Source organism: Sipha flava, unplaced genomic scaffold (genome assembly GCF_003268045.1).
Source record: "Sipha flava isolate LNK unplaced genomic scaffold, YSA_version1 314_pilon_pilon, whole genome shotgun sequence".
Lineage (NCBI taxonomy): Eukaryota > Metazoa > Arthropoda > Insecta > Hemiptera > Aphididae > Sipha > Sipha flava.
In genome coordinates this window covers 272,557-291,949 of record NW_020272994.1, presented here as the reverse complement: position 1 = coordinate 291,949, position 19,393 = coordinate 272,557, and the positions used below count along the sequence as shown (strand labels likewise).

Sequence of the window (19,393 nt, the reverse complement as noted above, 5' to 3'; positions counted from 1 at the left end):
GTTCTATATTCTCACGAATATTGGATTATTTGATTATTTAAGATAATATACTAGTGTTTCCTTGGATATATCATTACTTTTAAATTTTTTTTTTATATATATACATTTCCTTATCTATTACTTATTTAATATCATGCTAGGGAAACCAAATTACATTTTGTAACTAACTTTGTGATTTTCCATTACCATATTCTTACAAAGTTGTATATTGTTACTTATTTCATCAAAAACAACATTTTAAACGGTAAATGTAAAAAAACCATTTTCTCACGTACAATTATTTCTTAGACTGTAAAACATTCTATAGAATTTAAGCTATATTTTCAAATTGATAACTCAAAAAGTTATTGTCGTTATATTTTTTGATATAAATTTACCAAAAACTAGATTTTTTATTTAATATTCTAGTAAAAATGTCCACAAAAAATTAAAGACGAAATATAATAAATGTATTTATTTTATTAATCTTGAATACATGCTTATAATGTTTACTCGTGATTCTACAGTAAATAAATAATATTAAATAATAATGCTTAAGTTATAGGTTATTGAACCAGTTTTAATATTATAATTCGCTTAGTTATAAGTATATTTTATAAACATATAAATACATCCGTAAATATATATATCTGTTAAGGGAAATTTCACTGTGATAAATTATAATCATTGGGTGATTGTTATCGTTTTGAATTCGGTATATTATGGTTACACTTTAGCGTGAGTTGACAGTTATTCTATTATTAAGGTATTGTATTAAATTAAAAATTGTTTTATTCCATTAAATATATATTATTAGACATGACATTAACATAATTTTGTATATATACACGTAATATTATAAAGTTAAAGGCCAAACTGATTTAGATAAAATATATTTTTAATCTGATTTACACGCCAAAGCTGAACAAATACGGTGTTCTATTCTATCTTTACACCATGTCCACGAAGGATTTTCCGGAACTCTTGTACGCTGTTGTACTGCGTTCATACCACACAGTGCTGAACACAACGACCACTCTGACCATTGTGAATAATTGCATTCTACAAGAAAAATTAGCTAGCTAAGTAACTATAATTATGTAAAATATTCAAAATTAATTATCACAACATTAATTTGCATATGCTGCATACACCTACCATCGCAAATATTGTTGCAATTTAATGTAATTGATCTGTTACTAAAATTCATAAGTAATTAGAAAAAAAAACGTGCACTAATTAGTTTTTAAACAAATCAACCAAGGGAAAAATAAGATATCTAATAAATTATTAAATATTTTTTTTTACATTTTAACAAAAAACAATTTTAATAGACATTTCACGCCTATTTAATAATCTTCATTCAAATTTAAATATGAGATTGATAGATTCATTTAATTATTTCAAAATTATAATTAAGCAAGCTATTACAACTAATTAATGATAAATACCAAATATTTTGTTAACAGTTCTTTGAATTTTAGTTTAAAAAAAGTTCACTTTAAGTATATAAAATTTTATATAATTTAAAAATAAGTAGTTTACATGTGCATTTTAGATAATAAGTCATATTATGCAACTTCAAAGATATTCTTTTTTAGATAATACATACAATATGTATAATTTTAAAATATATTATATTTGTATAAAATCGTCGTGCACAGGTTTTCAACTCAACTATGAGTTTTAATTGTTTAGGCCTAAACATTTATCCTCTAAAGGATTACATTATAAATATATTCTTTATATCTTTTTTCTTAATGTAAATTAAAATTAATAAAATGAATAAAATATGTATAATTATATTGTGATGGGTTGTGGGAGGGAGATGTCCCTCCTACAACCTACTCGTAAAGGTGATAGTTTTTGTATGTTATTCTTACTAATAAATTATGGTAACCCACCATTTGAAGTATTACTTCACGATGTTTTCAATTGGTAGGTGATCAATTAGAAAAAAAGGTTAAACGTTTAAACTTTATTCTTAAAAAAACACGCATCAATAATGAATACTATACAGTTTTAAGAAGTATAAAAAAATTGTTATTTTAAAATAGTTATACTGTACATCATATTTATATAATATATTTATGCTTACTTTCTTATCCAATAAAACGAGTTATGCTACACACAAAAATAAATATTATATACGTTAAATTAATTAAAAATAATATACTACTGAAAGAACAGTATATTAAAGATGATTACTTATAAGCTCAAATAAAACTCAATATCTGAACAGTTCTAATTAATAGGTACCAATATTATTATGACTTACATGGCAGAAAACGGTTGTAACTTTCGTAAAAAATATTTAAACATATTTAAGACCAACCAAAAAACATATAGGAATAGAGAATCATTTAGCATGTACAGTAGTAGTGTATTATATTATCTTATATTAGCAGTCTATCGAGTATATTTTATAGTTATGTGTAATTTGAGCATTGAGTCATTACTAATGACTGATGAAGTTATGACAACTAACAATTATCTAACACCATAAAGTAATTAATAATTCTATAAATTAATTAACATTTTAAACTTTATCCAACTTAGAAATTTCATACTTAAACTCTACTGTATATGAGTATATTGCTTCTCTTCCTAAAATATAAAAATTTGTCAATAAATACAGAAATACCTCTAAAAACATCGAATTTAATATGTGTATATGAAACTCTACAACGTAATATCCTCTTTACCTTAATAACTCTTATGTCTCTTTTAATGCCCAGTCTATTCTCCCCTCACAAATAATACCAGTTATTACTTCAATTCAAATTTAAAATACTTTTTATTTACAACCACTTTTATTAACATTATTATTATTGTTATTGTTTGTTTTCTCTTCATTATGTTTAAGCTTTTTATAACTACGGTATCCATGTACTAAATTTATATAGATATTCTTCATGTTAAATCACTTAAACTAATCTTCGAAACTAATAGTATTACAAATTTTCCAATAAAAAAAAAAAAAATATAAATGAGTATTATAAATGTGTTTGAATTTATTTAATTGGTTAACTTTACTCTGACTGTATCTTTATGCTGATAATTTTATTTTTATTTTAGAACAATTTAACTTCAATTTATAGTCGAAGATATGTACAGTGTTCACAAAACGTAATTTATGTAGTTTTACTTATAATAGTTTGATAGTTTTCTTAAGATCTTAACTTATTATCAAAAATAAATTTCATACTTATTGAAGTTAAATTAATAAGAATCAAATTTAATATTTAAATAAGTATTAAACTGTACGCTAGTATCTATGGATCAATTAATAGATTATAGAATATTAGTGTGTTAACAAAGAGATAAACATCTTTAATGAATTCAATGGAAATACACATAATTTTTATGTTAAGTTTGAATGTATGTACATACTACCACATTGTCTTCCTCGACAGTTTCTGCGGTCGACTAGTTTTTTCCTGCATTTCTTTTGTTCCATTGGATCTGTGGGAGACTGAAATATTTGAAATATTACCAGTTTTTATTTATATAGCTATCCATTAAATTATAAGACTAGTGGCAGAAAAATTATAATTACAAGTATGGTTCGTGTACGCTCTTTAGAACCAAGACCACAAATAGCATTGCAAGCTGAAAATTTACTCCAGTTCGACAACAAACATTTCTCTGTCGAATCTTCCGAAACCTAAAAAATTAAAACAATTTAAATGGTTATAGATATTATTTAGAATCTAGATAGTAAAAATAAATAATGAATATAATAATTATATTAATTCACTCATTCTTTATTATTCTATTTTATTTTTGTGCTCCATGATGTTTCAATTATTTAGAGCAATTCTTGTTCATCTAGATTCTAGAGCACAAAAATAAAAGAGAATAATGAAGAATGAGTGAATTAATATATTTATTATATTCATTATTTATTTTTACTATACATAAACATACATATAAACATGGGCGTAACTTGAAAATTTATTAGAGGGGGGGGCAAATATATAATTACATATCTAACGAAAAGGGTGTCCGTGGCAAGGGTTGGACTAGTTCGACCCGGACAAAATAATTTCGAACTGCCTCAATGGAACTTTATAAGTAGGTACCTAATCAAATTATTGTTTAACTGAAAATGTATCTTCGTAACTCAAAAAACAATATAAACACAAGTACATTTGAATATTTTTAGATTTAATGTTATACCTTAAATTAATATAGTTTACGCATAATATATCTTATCTATAATATTGATATAATGACCAACTTATTAAGATTAATTTTACAGCATAAAAAATGATTTAATTTAAATATGTTTATACATTTAATTTTAATTGAGTTAGAACAATGGACAGCAACTAACGCCGCTTTTATATGGCCCGCAGTAATTGTCAAAACTAGCAAATGTCATTATATATAAATTTTTTGTATTGTCTGGCCCTAGAACCATTTTTAATTTGAGAATGTGGCCCAAGGGTCCATAAAAGTTTCCGACCACTAAGTTAGAACATATTGTTTTTAATAAAATAATTGCTTATCGGTAATAATTGACTTGAAGTCGACAGAAAGGTTAGAAACTAGATTCAGACTATAGTCGTGAGCTGTGGGTATGCAGGGTATGCAACTGCATACCCTAAACATAGAGTCTTCTTTCCAAAATTACATAAAATAAATAAAAATGATTACATATTTGGTCTTATGTATACTATGTGATTTTGTATTACATTATGACTTTTATTATATTTTTATATTCAGTCCCAGACAGATTAATTTATTTTTGAAACAGAAATAATATGCTATAATAACGATTTAATGCGTTAATGAAATTAAGAAGTACAATAATTCAAGCGAGATTAAATAACTATCAATTACAGAACAATAAATGGCTATAAATTAAAGTCCCGAAAACATTGGTGATATTAAAAACTCAACTGTACACAGAATCGTTTTATGATCAGTGCTTAACTTGTGAGGGGACGCAGGGGAACAGAGTATCCCAACTAATTTTCAGAAATTTTAGCGTCCCCCTACTATTATTACGTTATAAATATAACGCTTAACGAGTCTTGGGGACGCTATTTTTTTTAAACTAAACAGAGTCCCCCTTCTTTATTTTTGCCAAATCAAGCACTGTTTATGATTAATTTTAATTATTTATTAAATTTATTTTATTTTTCATAATAATTTTTTATATAATTACGTTTTTATTTATTTACCCTATTTAAATATACTACTTAAACCATTTCAAGGGTTATGTATTTAATTTTTTTTTTCGTAATTTATTTTAAATTTTAATTATGAAGACAGTTATAACGATTAAGAAATGGCTATTCAGTCACTTTTTTCGGGGAAAAAAAATTAAAATTTAAAATTAAATAGTTATTAAGATCAGAATTTTGAACGCTTAAATTAACTTATTTAACTATTAAATTAACTTTCAGGAGGGGGATAGGCTGTGGTAGCCTTTTGCATACCCTGAAATAGAGGTCTGCGCACACCTATGGTACAGACTTATTATTGACTGAACGTCAAAACTATTGTAATGTTTTCAAATAAAAGTCTAATAAATCTTATAAAAATTATTATTATCAAAAAACAATTTCGTTATCGCATATCTTGCACGATAGTTTCTACCCATACCAAAATTTTCTTTTGGTTAAATATTGTTTAAACAAACGCGAACGTATAGACCTAATATATAATGTACTGCTTTTAGAGAGAGAGGACCCGTGTCAACATTTGTGCAAGAAAGATAAAGCTAGTATGGGAAAATCATAGAGATTATAGGTACTTTACTCCTTGGAATATTGTTATCATATTTATGAATACTGATTACTGACTATGATAGTCCGTGCTGGTTGTTGAATAATGAATAATTAGTGAATATTATGAACTAATAAGACTAAAAAATAATCTTAAATTAAATTAAATAGTTGGTTATTTATTCATTAAATATTATATGAATTTGTAATGTTTTTCTGTCAGTTTTACAACAAATTATAATTGTGAATTTAGAAAAAAATATAAATTAAATACCAATAAAAATAAGTAAAATACTATCACACAATAATATATTCTAAAGACCTAAAACTGCTTATAACGCCTTTGGTTTTCCCATACTAGCTCTGTCTCTATCGCACAGATGTTTACTTCATTGATTTACATGACAATCAATCGTTATGCGTGGTCCATTATATAATAGGTCAATGCGCGAACGGTACGTCGTATGAATAACATTTGTACATATAGTTTGTGTTCAAATTTTCTATGGTTGTTCTATTTATAAATATTGTGATGAAATCATTGTTATCAATCGGTCTATCGTGACATTAAATATGTTGTAATAATTTGTAAACTAAAACGCATCCATTAGTTCTACTTTACAGGGCGATATATTTATTTTATTATAAGGATAGAGGATAGACGCATTAACAAAAAATGTAAGTAATCTTATTTAACCAAAATTACAGTGGCTCCTCACCGGGGCATGCCCCGTTGTCCCAGTGGCCTAGTTCAACCCTGTCTGCGGCTAAACACCGCTTTACTACCTACATATTATTATATAAAATTATTAATTTTCTAACATGATGTTAGATAATCGAAAATTGAAAATTAAGAATTAAAATAAAAATTATAAAGTAATAGCTATAACCAGCTGTTTTATACTTGTTTTAAAACAATATATGTTTAATATTAGAGAGGGCACTGTCCTTTCTGATTTATTCTAGGGGGCAATTGCACTCCTCTTTGGCTCTCTCCAGTTTACGCCTATGCATATAAAGGATTTTTTATTGAGATTAAGTGGAAAAGTGAAAATGTAATGTTTCAGTTAATAGTTATATGTATATATCGCATCCATATCGCGTTATTGTACATTTCGCGAAATGGACAACCTTTGCATTCATTTCGCGAAATGGAACCACGATTTCTTCACTTCATGTAATTACACAATATGGATAATATTTCGTGAAATGGACACCTATACCTTCATCGACGGAACTTGTTCCATCATTTGGATATCCATATAGCAAAAATTAAAAAAAAAAACTTTAATTTCTATATACTAATATTATATTTATTCCTAAAAATTAAATTAAATTATTAATTTTAAGTAAATGTTTTACAAATATTATATTGTATGGAAACGGACTCCGGCGAAGCAATTTTATGTAATTTATGTGAGGAGAATATAAAAATGAAGGAAGCGCGTTATTTAGGAGCTATAGGAATAGAAGCCGAAAAAATGTTATAAGTAAAATAATTTTGATTTTCATATTTATTTTATGTTTTATAAAATGTTTTATTTAATTTATTATTAAATGTTATGAAATTAAAAATATACATTGCCAATAAAAAGTAAAAACTTAAAATTTGTTATGATAAAAATAGTAAAATTAATTTGTTCATAAAATAATTGTGTGTATAAATATAACTAAAATAACTATATAAGTACCCGGGATATTTATTTAAATTACTCCACGAATTTTATCGATTTTCCTGAACTTATTAAACGCTTACATTTTTTAATAATAATGTCAGCTATAAAAACAAAAACTTTTTATCCTATATCTTTTTCTACTGCATACATGATATGCCTATCTTTTGCAAATAAACTAAAAAAAAAAATTAGACTTCGTAACTCTATGTCATATTAGGTATTATAATATAAAATCTGATTTCGTAATAAAAATGATTTATTGTTATTATTATATCATAATTACATAAATGATAAAATTACTTTTAAAACAAATATAAAGATTATTTAGAATAATATTTATTATTGGTTTAAACAAATTATTTTTTTTACATTTTATGTTATAGTTATTAAATTATAATTTTTGAATAGAAAAATGTTTTCTTATCTAACGTGGAAAAAATATAAAAGTCACGAATTGAACTTATTTGTTTTAAAATTATATGTATAATATAATATCTGGAATCACTTTTATTCGGTACCAGAATATGTTTCTTAAAATAAATTATCATTTACAATCCATGTCTTACTAAAAATAAATTCTCACATAATTTGATAATATGAACATTTATTACAATACTTATACACTTACATCATCTGGATTTATGGTAACCGGTGTTATTGATGTATTTTCAGAACTGGATGCAGTGGTTGTTTCTAAATGAGAAAAAACGACTTTGCATAAAATGTATAGTTATAATACAGCAATAGCTACTATAATCAATAGCACATTACACTTAAACATACTGTTAGTGTCGGTTTTATTGCAAAGCATTTGCTTTTCGTTAACATTATTAATAAGAGAACGTTGTACGGTAACATTATATTTCTTTAACATAAAATTATTTCCAAACAATAGAATATCCTCTAATATGCAGCATGGAAAATAATCATAAAATATTTTTAGTTGAACATTTTAAAAGTGCATGATTAATTATAATATTAAGATCATCTTACCCATTTGCATGTTGTTTTCACACGGTGGATTATCGGTGCAATTTATTGTCTGTGTGTAACAACGAATGTCGCATTCTTCTACCATGGCCGTTCTGTTTAGATTAAACCTATGTCTCTCTCTTTGTCCAAATCCGCATTTCGTATTACAAGGTGACCAGAACGACCAATGGGTTAACGAACAATTACTACATATTACATCTAAATCCTGTGATTTCACAGATGACACAAAATTTGTGTTTAATATTATGTGTTTTATATTTATTTTGAATAACTCAATAGTTGTTTAAATTATCTTTCCTAACCGTATTATCGTGATCGTCTGGACAAGTTTTTGTTTCACATTTAACAGTTTGCTGCAAGTTCATTCTACTCAAACAATGTTTTGGTGAAACGTCTTCATTTAATATTGTTCGAAATCGTGCCGATACACCGGGTCCACACTCAGCAGAACAATCCGACCATTGTCCAAAATCAGTTACATCACATTTTGGATCGATCATATCTGTTTCCTCATTCTCGATTCTAAAAAAATTACATGACATTTTTCAAAACCTTAAATTGTTAAAAAGTTTTATAGTAAATCGTCGATATTTCAAATGGTAACAATTTATTAATATACTTGATATCCTTAACTCATTCTTATCACTACACATGAATTATTTAAATATTTAAGTTATATCAACTGATATTTTTATTATTTTATGTTGTCATATATTGGTTAATTTAATATATGTAAAATGTATTTGCACTTTTGGGCCTTGTGCCCGTTTTATAATAATATTAACAGAACTAATTTTTTTTTTTTTTTTATATATATTTACTTATAAATTTAGCATTATATATAAAAAAAGAAAAACTAATTACTTTTATTTATCAATAAATATTTTATAACTGAATTTTTACTTTTACTTTTTACATATTCAATTTTAACACGAATTTAATATTATTGTACTCGTATAATAATTGTATAGTCCTTAAGTAACCTATGTTCATATTTGTATTTAAAACGCATAACAATTTATTAAATAATTCATATCGCAGGTATATAAATAAAAAACTTACAAACAAGAAGGAAGCACATAACATCCTTTGCGTTGTATCATAGACCGTTTACTACAGTAAGGTTTATGGTTGTCTTCAGGATTTTTATACTGCCTGTATCTATTACTAAAACCTTTGCCACAAGTTGCTGAACACTCATCCCAATCTGACCATGCACTAGTTTCACAGACTAATAGTTTACAGAATATTTAAATTATTGAAATTGATTGAGATGTATGGTTGAAATAAAATATAACACACTTGATGATTCTGTCTTAGATTCTTCTTCAATACAGCTTTTTTCGTAAAGACGCTGTCTCATTAAATGAAGTTTTGCAATAGGTTTCATTAGTGCACCTGTTGGATCGTAAAACGGCGAGTGTGCGTCATTGGCATTCGCTACTAAAACTCTCTTTATAGTCATTCTTGGTACTTGTGGCATGTCAGTTGACTAGAATCACGATAAAAAAAAAATATGTGTACGTTATTAATTATCATATAAATATTTATCAACTAAAAAATAAATTATATTCATTTTTAAAATGTATATAAGATGTAAAAAATAAAGTTATAAAAAGCATATAATACAATTACCAAATAATTTAAAAAAATAAATAATAAAGCATTTATAAAATAAAAATTGCAAGTATATAAGCAACAAAGACTTTTTAACTGTACAAACAAAAAATTCTAATTACATTTTTAACTGATTTATAACTACAATAAGTTGTCTCAAATTGAAAATGAGACGCTATAAAAACTTCAGGTCTCAAATGTCTAATTTGTTGAGTAAAAATTAAGTAAAAGTTTTAAAAATACTAAGTACCTAAACACTGTGTTGATAAGGTTATATTATAAAAACTCTAATGTCAATATCGGTAATAAATATCAGAATAATTTTTACCAAAACTGAGCACCGGCTTTAAGTACGATCGACGCATGCAACGGTACAGGGCGCCAAAATCAAAAGGGCACGTGAGAGGCGTTAAAATTAGAATTAAATTTGATCAATTGATTTTCAGTTGGCGAAGTAAATTATCTACTATAGATAGAAAAATAAATTCACGATTTGATTCAATATAAATTTGATTATTATTATAATTATCATTATTTATTATTCTATCGGCATGTGATGATTGGCGGCGTTTGTAGGTACAATTAAAGTTTTATAAAGTATCACTATATTGTTAAAAGTATTATTATGTTTGTTCTATAAATGATTCACAAATATGAGACAAATACGCACGTTTGAAAATTATTTTGAAAATTTTTAATTATGAATGAGACTTAAGTTATAATATGTATAATACCCTTCCAGCTCCCGAAATTCTACCGGTTTAAGTTATATGTTTAAGTCGTTTAAGATGGAGGATTGCCAAAATAATTCTTACATTGAGCGCTGAATGAGTTAATGTCGGCCCTGCCCAAATTAAAACTATTATACTATAAATTATAGTTGATTATATTACTAGTATAACCAGTAGCGCAACTAGGGGTGGGTTTGGGGGGGTAACCCCCCCCCCCAATTGTTCTGAGATTTTTACAAATTCTACCTAGGAAAACAATGGTATATATTGAACACGAGAAACGGCTGCTTGATATGAAATATGAATATTATTCGTATTATAATTGATAACAATATTAACATGACGATATGGAACGTTTTGTAACGTTCCGTTCAACTTTAAAATATCAATAGCCATGCTACTACGATTTCTCGACAGTCGATTCTATAATACTTTTTTTGTGATATTACAATATGAAATAGAAATTAAACAGTTTAATTTTTAATTTAAATATTTAACTCATAAAACTAACTTAATCTTACTTCCTTACCCCCACCAAACACCTGCAGAAAATGCTTATTTTTTACGAATTCCCCCCCCTCTCCGAAAACCAATCCTGGTTGCGCCACTGAGTACAACATACATTATACGTGACTCCACTATCGATTCCAGCATCCCATGGGTACAAATTGATTGTTTTATTTGTAATCCAATTACAATTCGGCAAACACAGCTCCAAACCCGAAATTCCAACAAACCAGTCTGGCGATGGATCTAATTTTTTTTATTAAATAATATTAATACATTAACAACTGAATTATATAAGTTAAAAATATTTATAGTATTCAGTTACTTACGCATAAATGATATGACCGAAATCAAATGATGTTCTTGATCTACTCGAAATACAGCAAAAGTCTTTCCAGTCACATTCGGATAACTAATACCTCTAGCTTTAATAATTGTACGAATTTTATCACTCTAATTCAAAATATTGTGTAATGTAAATAATAATTTAAAAAAATTTAATTAATGTTTTTTTTTCATTACTTTTGATTTAAGTTCAGATTCCAAAGTCGAAGTAATACCACTCTGCGCTATGGTATTCATGCCTTCTGAAGATACTTGATCTGGTTCCCAAAATCTAAAAAATCATTAAGATATGTTTATTTTTATCAATAATTGAATATATTAATCGAATTTTTACCGATAGTCAATAGTATGTGATGCTCCAATAACATCACTGAATCGTGTTTGCCAATTGTCATCCGGATAATCTTTTGGGTGAGTATGCCTTGACCACAACCCCTCAAACGTTAACTTAAACATTTCAATTTAAATTAACATAATTTGTTATATTTTTGGTGATTTAAAAATTCATAAAATAATTTTATTTACCTAATACATAACTGTATTGTTAATGATTTGATTTATAGATAATTTTTTAAATACGAACCTCAAACTTTGCTTCGTGACATGCACAACATTCGTAAACGACATTAGCGTTTTCGTCGTTGCTCTCATTACTTTCTTCGCAAATTTTTTTATTCAATTGATCATCATCCATATACCAAATATCCCGATATTCTACAATGGTAGCTCTAATTTATCCAAAATATTATACGTATATATACATATACAAAGATTTATGTGGTTTAGATTAGATTACATTGATAATACAGAAAAACAATTATAAATTAAATAAGATAAATAGGTCAAACTAACTTGAATATAACACATCCACTGCCGGATGCTGGTGCTGTCCAGAAAACTTGTATTTCCGATTTTGGGATTAAAGAAGTCTGAGTGACAGTATTTGGACAGATTTCGCTAATTTTTGTTCTCACGTCACCGGTCAGTTGAAATTTTCCAGTAATCATGTCATGGTTTTCCTCATCATAATTCTGGTTCTCTTCGGCTTCGACCATCAGTATAAAACTACTAAAGCTAGGTGTTATTGTTGAAATAGTCTTGATGCCTTGCAATAAAACTAAATCCAACCAATATAAATATAATACATTTTATTAAAATTATGTACAAAATAATTCAAAACAATTAGGTGCATTTATCTGTAGTATAGATATTTAAATTAATTTTAATATTTTATATACATAGTTAATTTATAATATTACTAATTATTAAAAGTTGTAGCAGCTAGTATAGCTTTATAGATGTATACACGAAACGAATAAATAATAATAAAATGTATATTTTAGTTACAAATAGATTATTTTTGCATTTAAAACTATTACGATATTCTATTATATTTACTAAATAAATAGTTTTAAAACATTTATTTTCTTTTTGGAATCGATGTTTTATATGAAACTGCCATTCAACAATTTACAAATATCTAACATTAAAAAGGAACTAACTGGATAGATAATAATGTAATATAAAGATTAAAAAATGAAATCACCAAACGTTTAAATATAATATCATAAGGTTTTAAATGGGTAGGTAAAATGATTTGTCTGCTAAGATTTTTTTATAATTATTTATTTTAGTTTATAATATTACACGGTAAGTATTTAAAAACGTAAATTTCTTTCTTTTAATAGACTTTACAAATACAATAATATGCATTATTGTAAACTGTTGATATCATTGAAATTAAATATACAGAAATGCTATCATATTGTTAAAATTTATAGGGCCTACACTATAATTGTTTATATTAAATTTGATAAAAATAGGTCATCAACAATGGGAACGGAAGAAAGAGAAGTTTTAACAATAAAAAAAAAAAAATGTTTTATTTTTCGAAAATTTGTTTTATTAAGCTGAATGCAAATGATTACTGCAACGTCTAGTGACTGCGTCTATGTAGACGCTACCTACTTTAACAATAGTCATAGCGAATCCGTATATTCTAAAATCAATGTAAATTGTAAAAATAATTCCTAAAATTTGAAAAAAAAAATCACGTCCATTGATTTATGTATTTTTATTCATTTATTTTCCTAGAACAATTTTCACGTTTTTATATTTACACTTTAACATTATATTTAAGATAAAGATGAAAGGATGTAAACGATTATGTAAACGTATATATTAATTTTATGTATAGGTATCTAAAAATTTCATATTACATTTTAAATAAAATGTATCAACAGATAAAATCACCGATTAGTTAGGTATACTCTTCGTTTTAATTTTTTATATATTGTAACTAATAATATTTATAATTTAACAAAGTGCTTAACTTTTAACAGTTGCAATACATTAAAATACAATTTCACATTCTTAGCTGTTTGAGTTAGGAATAAATACATTTGCAATATTAAATCAATCTCATACTAAAAATCTTTATTCAAATAAACCTTTCCAAAAACATTTGATAACAACAAAAAACACACTTATTTTCTGTATATAATAATATATATTTATATACGATAATTATTTTCAATTACTTGTGTATGTCATTCCTGGAGTGTAGAATTCCGAATTTCCTTTGAAAACAACCCTAAAGGGATGTGGGTTTGTACTTTTCGGCGTTAAAAATCCGACTGGTTTCCGATCGCATGTTTTAATTGCTATCGACATTGAAGAAGAAAAAGCAAATGCCGCTAAAATAATGCTTCCGATGATCATAATTTCTGAAAAACAACAATTTAAACGTTAATGCAAATTAGAAAAAAAATAATTAAACAGTTAATAAAAATACATAGCGGTACTGTGTGATTTGATTTTACGGCACTTATTACACGAACACGTGAAATATTTTGTAAACAGCGCTTGGTTATTTATTGAAATTTATAAGTACTAATATTCAGTGCCCTATCTAGGAAATTTGATGCCCGGGACTAATAAAAATAAAGCGTATTTATGTAATTGTAAATACTGGGTATGTTCCTGATTTATTTTATTTTTCTTTAACTTAAAAGTGTCTGAGACAAGCATATATATTCCTACCCCCCCCCCCCCCCTTAGATTCAGAACTGCAAATATTTATATTAATATTATCAAACTATCATTCATAAATTTCATTTAAAATATGATTCATTAGTAGTATATATGTTAGTATAATTAGATCAATTTATTTTGAATAAAGATTAAAGATGTGTTATACACATAAAAATACATAACTCATTGGAAACAAACAAGAATAAAAGATAAAAAGTGTAGGTACTAAGTGCATATTATTTTACTCGCAATATTATACGTTTCGTAAATAATATTATTTCTATAAATACAATAACAATTTTGGCAAGTACCTACTGTTTGTTTGCATTCTTTGTAATAACCTTTCATGTTTAAACAAATTAATAATTGTTTCAAACTTAATAATAATAATTTAATCGACATCAAATCCACAACAATAGTTTATAACGAGCTATGAGTTATGATTGTTAATATATTTTATAAATATACTGTTAAAATAATAATATTAATTATAATAATGATCTAATTAAAGGATATTCCAACACTTGAACGATATTTAAAAGCTTGTATTTATATTTATTTATTATAATTTTTTATTTTGTGCGTTCTATGTATTATAAGTTGTTAACTATATATTATTTGCTATTATATGATTTACTTGAAATTATTTTTTAAACTTCAACGTTCTTTTTTAAAAAATTGGTATATTTTATTTTCTTAGTTTTTAATAAGTGCTTTTATTGTACCAGTGAATTTTAAATATTTTAAGAAATTTATGTATAAAAAATATTTACAATATTTATTTACAATTCACTGGTGTCAATAAAAGCACTTATTAAAAACTAACAAAATAAAATAAACCAATTGTTTAAACAAGAGAAAATTGTCACTTTCACAACGCACAGTTGTATTTGAGTTAATATAATAAACTAAACCAATATGGAGTCTTTTTGTGCATATCAAATCATAAATCATATGTTACAAAATTCCACTTACCTTTTTGATTATAATTGCAGTTGATAGTCATAAACGCAATTGTTTATATAATATAATTAAAACTACATTTTTCTGATAAAAAAAATGTGTAAGTTATTGTAAATAGTGCAATTATTTAAACTATAAAATACAACGACGACACATGAAAACGTATATTACTGTGGTTTTAAATGAACTGTCACAAAAATGGAATGCTGGACGCTGAAACTTTGCCAAAAATATGATCATAATAACGAAAAAAAAAGTATAAAGTAAAAAGGAATTGTGTGTAACAATCCGTACACTACTGGTACTTCACATTTATGAAAGCGCTGCCTGTCGGCTCGAAGAAAAGTGTCAGGCGCTCCGAAAAAAAAAATAAATAATTTAATCAATACGGCGCTAATGCATTTCCCAGCTGCACAGGAAGCTCAATCCCTACTTCCCTTTTATTTTACTCCAAATGTTCATCAAGTACCGTTAAATAACATTCAAGAACTTATTAATACATAATACATATTTTATTTTTAGTCAAATTCAAACTATATATTGTTGGGTAGATCGTGATAAAAATAAAAACGTCGGGAGTTTAAGTTTATGTTACCTATAAACAAATAACAGGCGTTTTGTTAAACGCTTGTACCAATATCGCAACGCGATAAAGGGTTATATTTTTTATATTTTTGTGAAGTTGGTTCAAATATTCACCAAGATATTATTGTGTTTATACCATATTTTTATTTCCTTGAATAGAAAAAAATAAGAAAGAGGCAAATGTGAATAACATCGAATTGTTTACATTATATAAAGGTAAACAAAATAAATTGTTTCCGTTAAAATTGGAAAAACTTGATATTTTTATAGTTTACAATATTAATTTGTTTGTTTGATGCTTGAAATTGGATTGTTAAAAAATCTTTACACATAAGAACATATAATTATATTCATTGTAACTTTAATATGTTTAATACATTTACTGTAGGTAATTCATAAATACATCGGGAAAATGTTATTCATGGTTTTAAATAACACTTATGATTCGAATAATAAAATAAAAAGTCGTTAATATTTTGATTACATTATATGTCTCCAGTTTTAAGTGTACCTTTTATTTATACATACATATTATAATTCATGATGTACTTGACTTACAATCTAATTACCAAAATACTAACTACCCTAACCTCGAAATACTCATGTGTAAATCTAAACGTTTTAAGCTACTTAAGTATTACATTTGTTTATTTATTTATTTAAATAATATTTTTATATAGTATTTTGAACACCGCTCAGAATCGTTTTTTTGGCCATAATTCTGTCAATTTTTCAAATAGCTATACGTTATATCATTGATTAAAAATACTGTAGATTTTCCACTATCTGCATTATTATGTGGTGCCAAAATTGAATGTGATGTAAAGATGGCTATAGTCGTGTCGGGCGGTGGCATCTGCGTCTTTACACGTTACTACAATAATATTATTCGCCCGTGATACACTAAACAATAAAGTTATTAATAGTTCTTCGGTTTTAGTCAAATAATATTGGAACCATTGATTATGTAAATACTATTTATAATCAAGAATTAGGAGAGTGCTTATCGTAGGGAATAGAGATACTAAATGTCTATAGTAGGAGAAATCTAGTATCCACCTTAATAAATTTTTTAATAGGTGTGATTATGATAGTAATTAGATTTGAAGGTGTCCATTAATTGAATTTGAATTGATTCAAACTTGTGCTTATGTACTTCGACAAAACATTATTGAAGAAGTAAATCGTTCATCAGTTTTTTCGATCTTAACTGACGAAACCACCGATATAAGTGACACCGAACAATTATCAATTGGTGTTCGGTATCTGCTTTATGACATTAAGTTTCAAAGACACAACATTTGTGAAGAATTTCTTGGTTACTCGCCTCTTTCAAAATTAGATTCTAAATCTATTGCAAAAACAATTATAGCATTTTTAGAAAGTTTTAATTTAGATCTGAATCGACTTGTGGGCCAAGGATATAATAGGTGCGTTACAATGGCTGGACATATAAGTGGCGTTTAAAAATTAATTAATGGAGCTTATCTTATGGCACTATACTTCCATTGTGCCAGTCACATATTGAATCTTGTATTTAATGATTTGTATAACGTCAGTGAAGTAAGAAATACAATCGGTATCATAAAAGAAATGATAAAATTCTTTAGAGATAGCACATTGCGCATAAAAACTATACCCAATATTCCTCTACTCTGTGAAACACGTTGGCCAGCGAAATATAAAAGTATTAGAATTTTAGCTGACAATTTTTTTGTGATCGTTAAAACTTTGGAAGAACTATCAAAAAGTACAGCAAATTCAAAGACCAAAATTAAATCCTATCAACTCTTTACGGCTGCTACTACACCAGGTTTTATTGTTACACTGCAAGTAATAGCTGTTTATTCCGTTAAATTTGAACCAGTATGTAATCAAATTCAACAGTTTAATATAAATTTAAAAACGGTGAACAATCACATAACTAAACTAGTTGATATTCTGCAGTTGCATAGAAACAATTCATCGACTGAATTTACCGTAATATTTACAAAAACTAAAAAAATCGCCGAAGAACTTGATGTTGAAATACGCCCCCCTCGAGTTCTGCTCAACAAATTCAAAGCGAATCATCTGTCTACAAACCATGAAGAGTTTTTTTCAGAATATCAATATTCGTTCCTTATCTAGATTCGGTTCCCACTCAAAATATCCCTGTTACAAATATCCCAATTAAAAATATCATATATACAAAATATCTCCACTAATATTATCCCTTAATTCATAATAATATATATAAAAATTACACGCAATACCTTTTAAATAGTTAATTTCAGTAACATGTTCATAGTTAAGAATCATCGATATAGATATTTATCAAGTATCTCCAATTAGAGCAAGGTAAATAAAATATACAATTATATGAACAGTTATATATTTTTTATTTTCATTTAAGTTATATTATTAAAATTATATTACATTACGATATTACGATTATTTAGCCTTTGCTAAGAAGAAAAAATTGAAAAATACATGTCTGATGAACTACCCGTTAAAAAAAAGAACATTTACGAGAAGTTTGACAGACAATTAAAAGAAGTGGTTCTTAATTATGAACATGCTACTGTACTAAAATATTTAAAAGACATCGCGTGTAATTTTTCATTTAAAAAAAAAATCTTTTTTTATGTATATTTAATTTAAAAATTATGTTAATTTTAATATAGTACGGCAAGTCGAAAAATACATTGCCAAAAACAATAAAAGTGTAATTAAAATTTATAAAATGTTTTTTAAAAAATAAAAAAATATAATTATGAATTAAGGGATAATACTACTTTTGTTTATAGGATATTTTTAATTGGGATATTTGTAACAGGAATATTTTCAACGTAGGATATTTATAACGGGGATACTTTGAACGAGGAACATTTTGATGCACGGAATATTTTGAGGATGCACTTCTAGATTCAGTCATATCTTCATTAAGAAATCGTTTTTCTAAAATTCACAATCAATCATTTACTCTAATGGATCTTTATCCCTATGCTATGAAAAACACGAGCAAAGAACAGTTTATTTGTATATCAAATGATATTATAAATTAATTTAAATTATCGTAATAACTCTCTACCTCCAACTTAAGCTCTGCTTAATAGTGGTAGATAAACCAACAAAATATGATTTGTATATTATAATTATGTATTACTAATTGGTTATTTCAAATAATAATAAATAAATAAAAAAAAATGTATTATACATATTTGCTATTGCAGTACATGAACAT

At 26.1% G+C, this 19,393-nt stretch overlaps 1 protein-coding gene across 5 annotated transcripts; it reads right to left on the bottom strand.

The window, feature by feature from the left end:
• Positions 1-808: 808 nt before the first annotated feature.
• On the bottom strand, positions 809-15,898 carry LOC112686545 (spondin-1). Of its 5 annotated transcripts, XM_025558893.1 has the most exons (18): positions 15,595-15,898; positions 14,127-14,312; positions 12,439-12,703; positions 12,170-12,314; positions 11,921-12,033; positions 11,764-11,857; positions 11,571-11,694; positions 11,357-11,487; positions 9,689-9,878; positions 9,449-9,617; positions 8,689-8,908; positions 8,387-8,591; positions 8,177-8,296; positions 8,022-8,086; positions 3,539-3,646; positions 3,373-3,454; positions 2,078-2,103; positions 953-1,041 (listed from the first exon to the last, which is right to left on the bottom strand). In XM_025558893.1, the coding sequence occupies exons 1-17, from the start codon at positions 15,623-15,625 to the stop codon at positions 2,099-2,101; spliced, it is 2,253 nt and encodes a 750-aa protein (XP_025414678.1). In that variant the 5' UTR covers positions 15,626-15,898; the 3' UTR covers positions 953-1,041; positions 2,078-2,098. The 5 variants fall into 5 exon arrangements, with proteins under 5 accessions (XP_025414675.1, XP_025414676.1, XP_025414677.1 ...); XM_025558890.1 differs by lacking the exon at positions 2,078-2,103 and having other exon boundaries at positions 809-1,041; XM_025558891.1 differs by lacking the exons at positions 2,078-2,103; positions 15,595-15,898 and adding an exon at positions 14,381-14,481 and having other exon boundaries at positions 809-1,041.
• Positions 15,899-19,393: the final 3,495 nt, after the last annotated feature.

Coding starts and splice junctions, on each gene's coding strand:
- LOC112686545 (XM_025558890.1), bottom strand. CDS start 15,625: ATGACTATCAACTGCAATTATAATCAAAAAG. Junction 11,695..11,763: donor AATCTGAACTTAAATCAAAA/GTAATGAAAAAA, acceptor ATTTTGAATTAG/AGTGATAAAATTCGTACAAT. Junction 9,879..11,356: donor ATAGTGGAGTCACGTATAAT/GTATGTTGTACT, acceptor TCGTGATTCTAG/TCAACTGACATGCCACAAGT.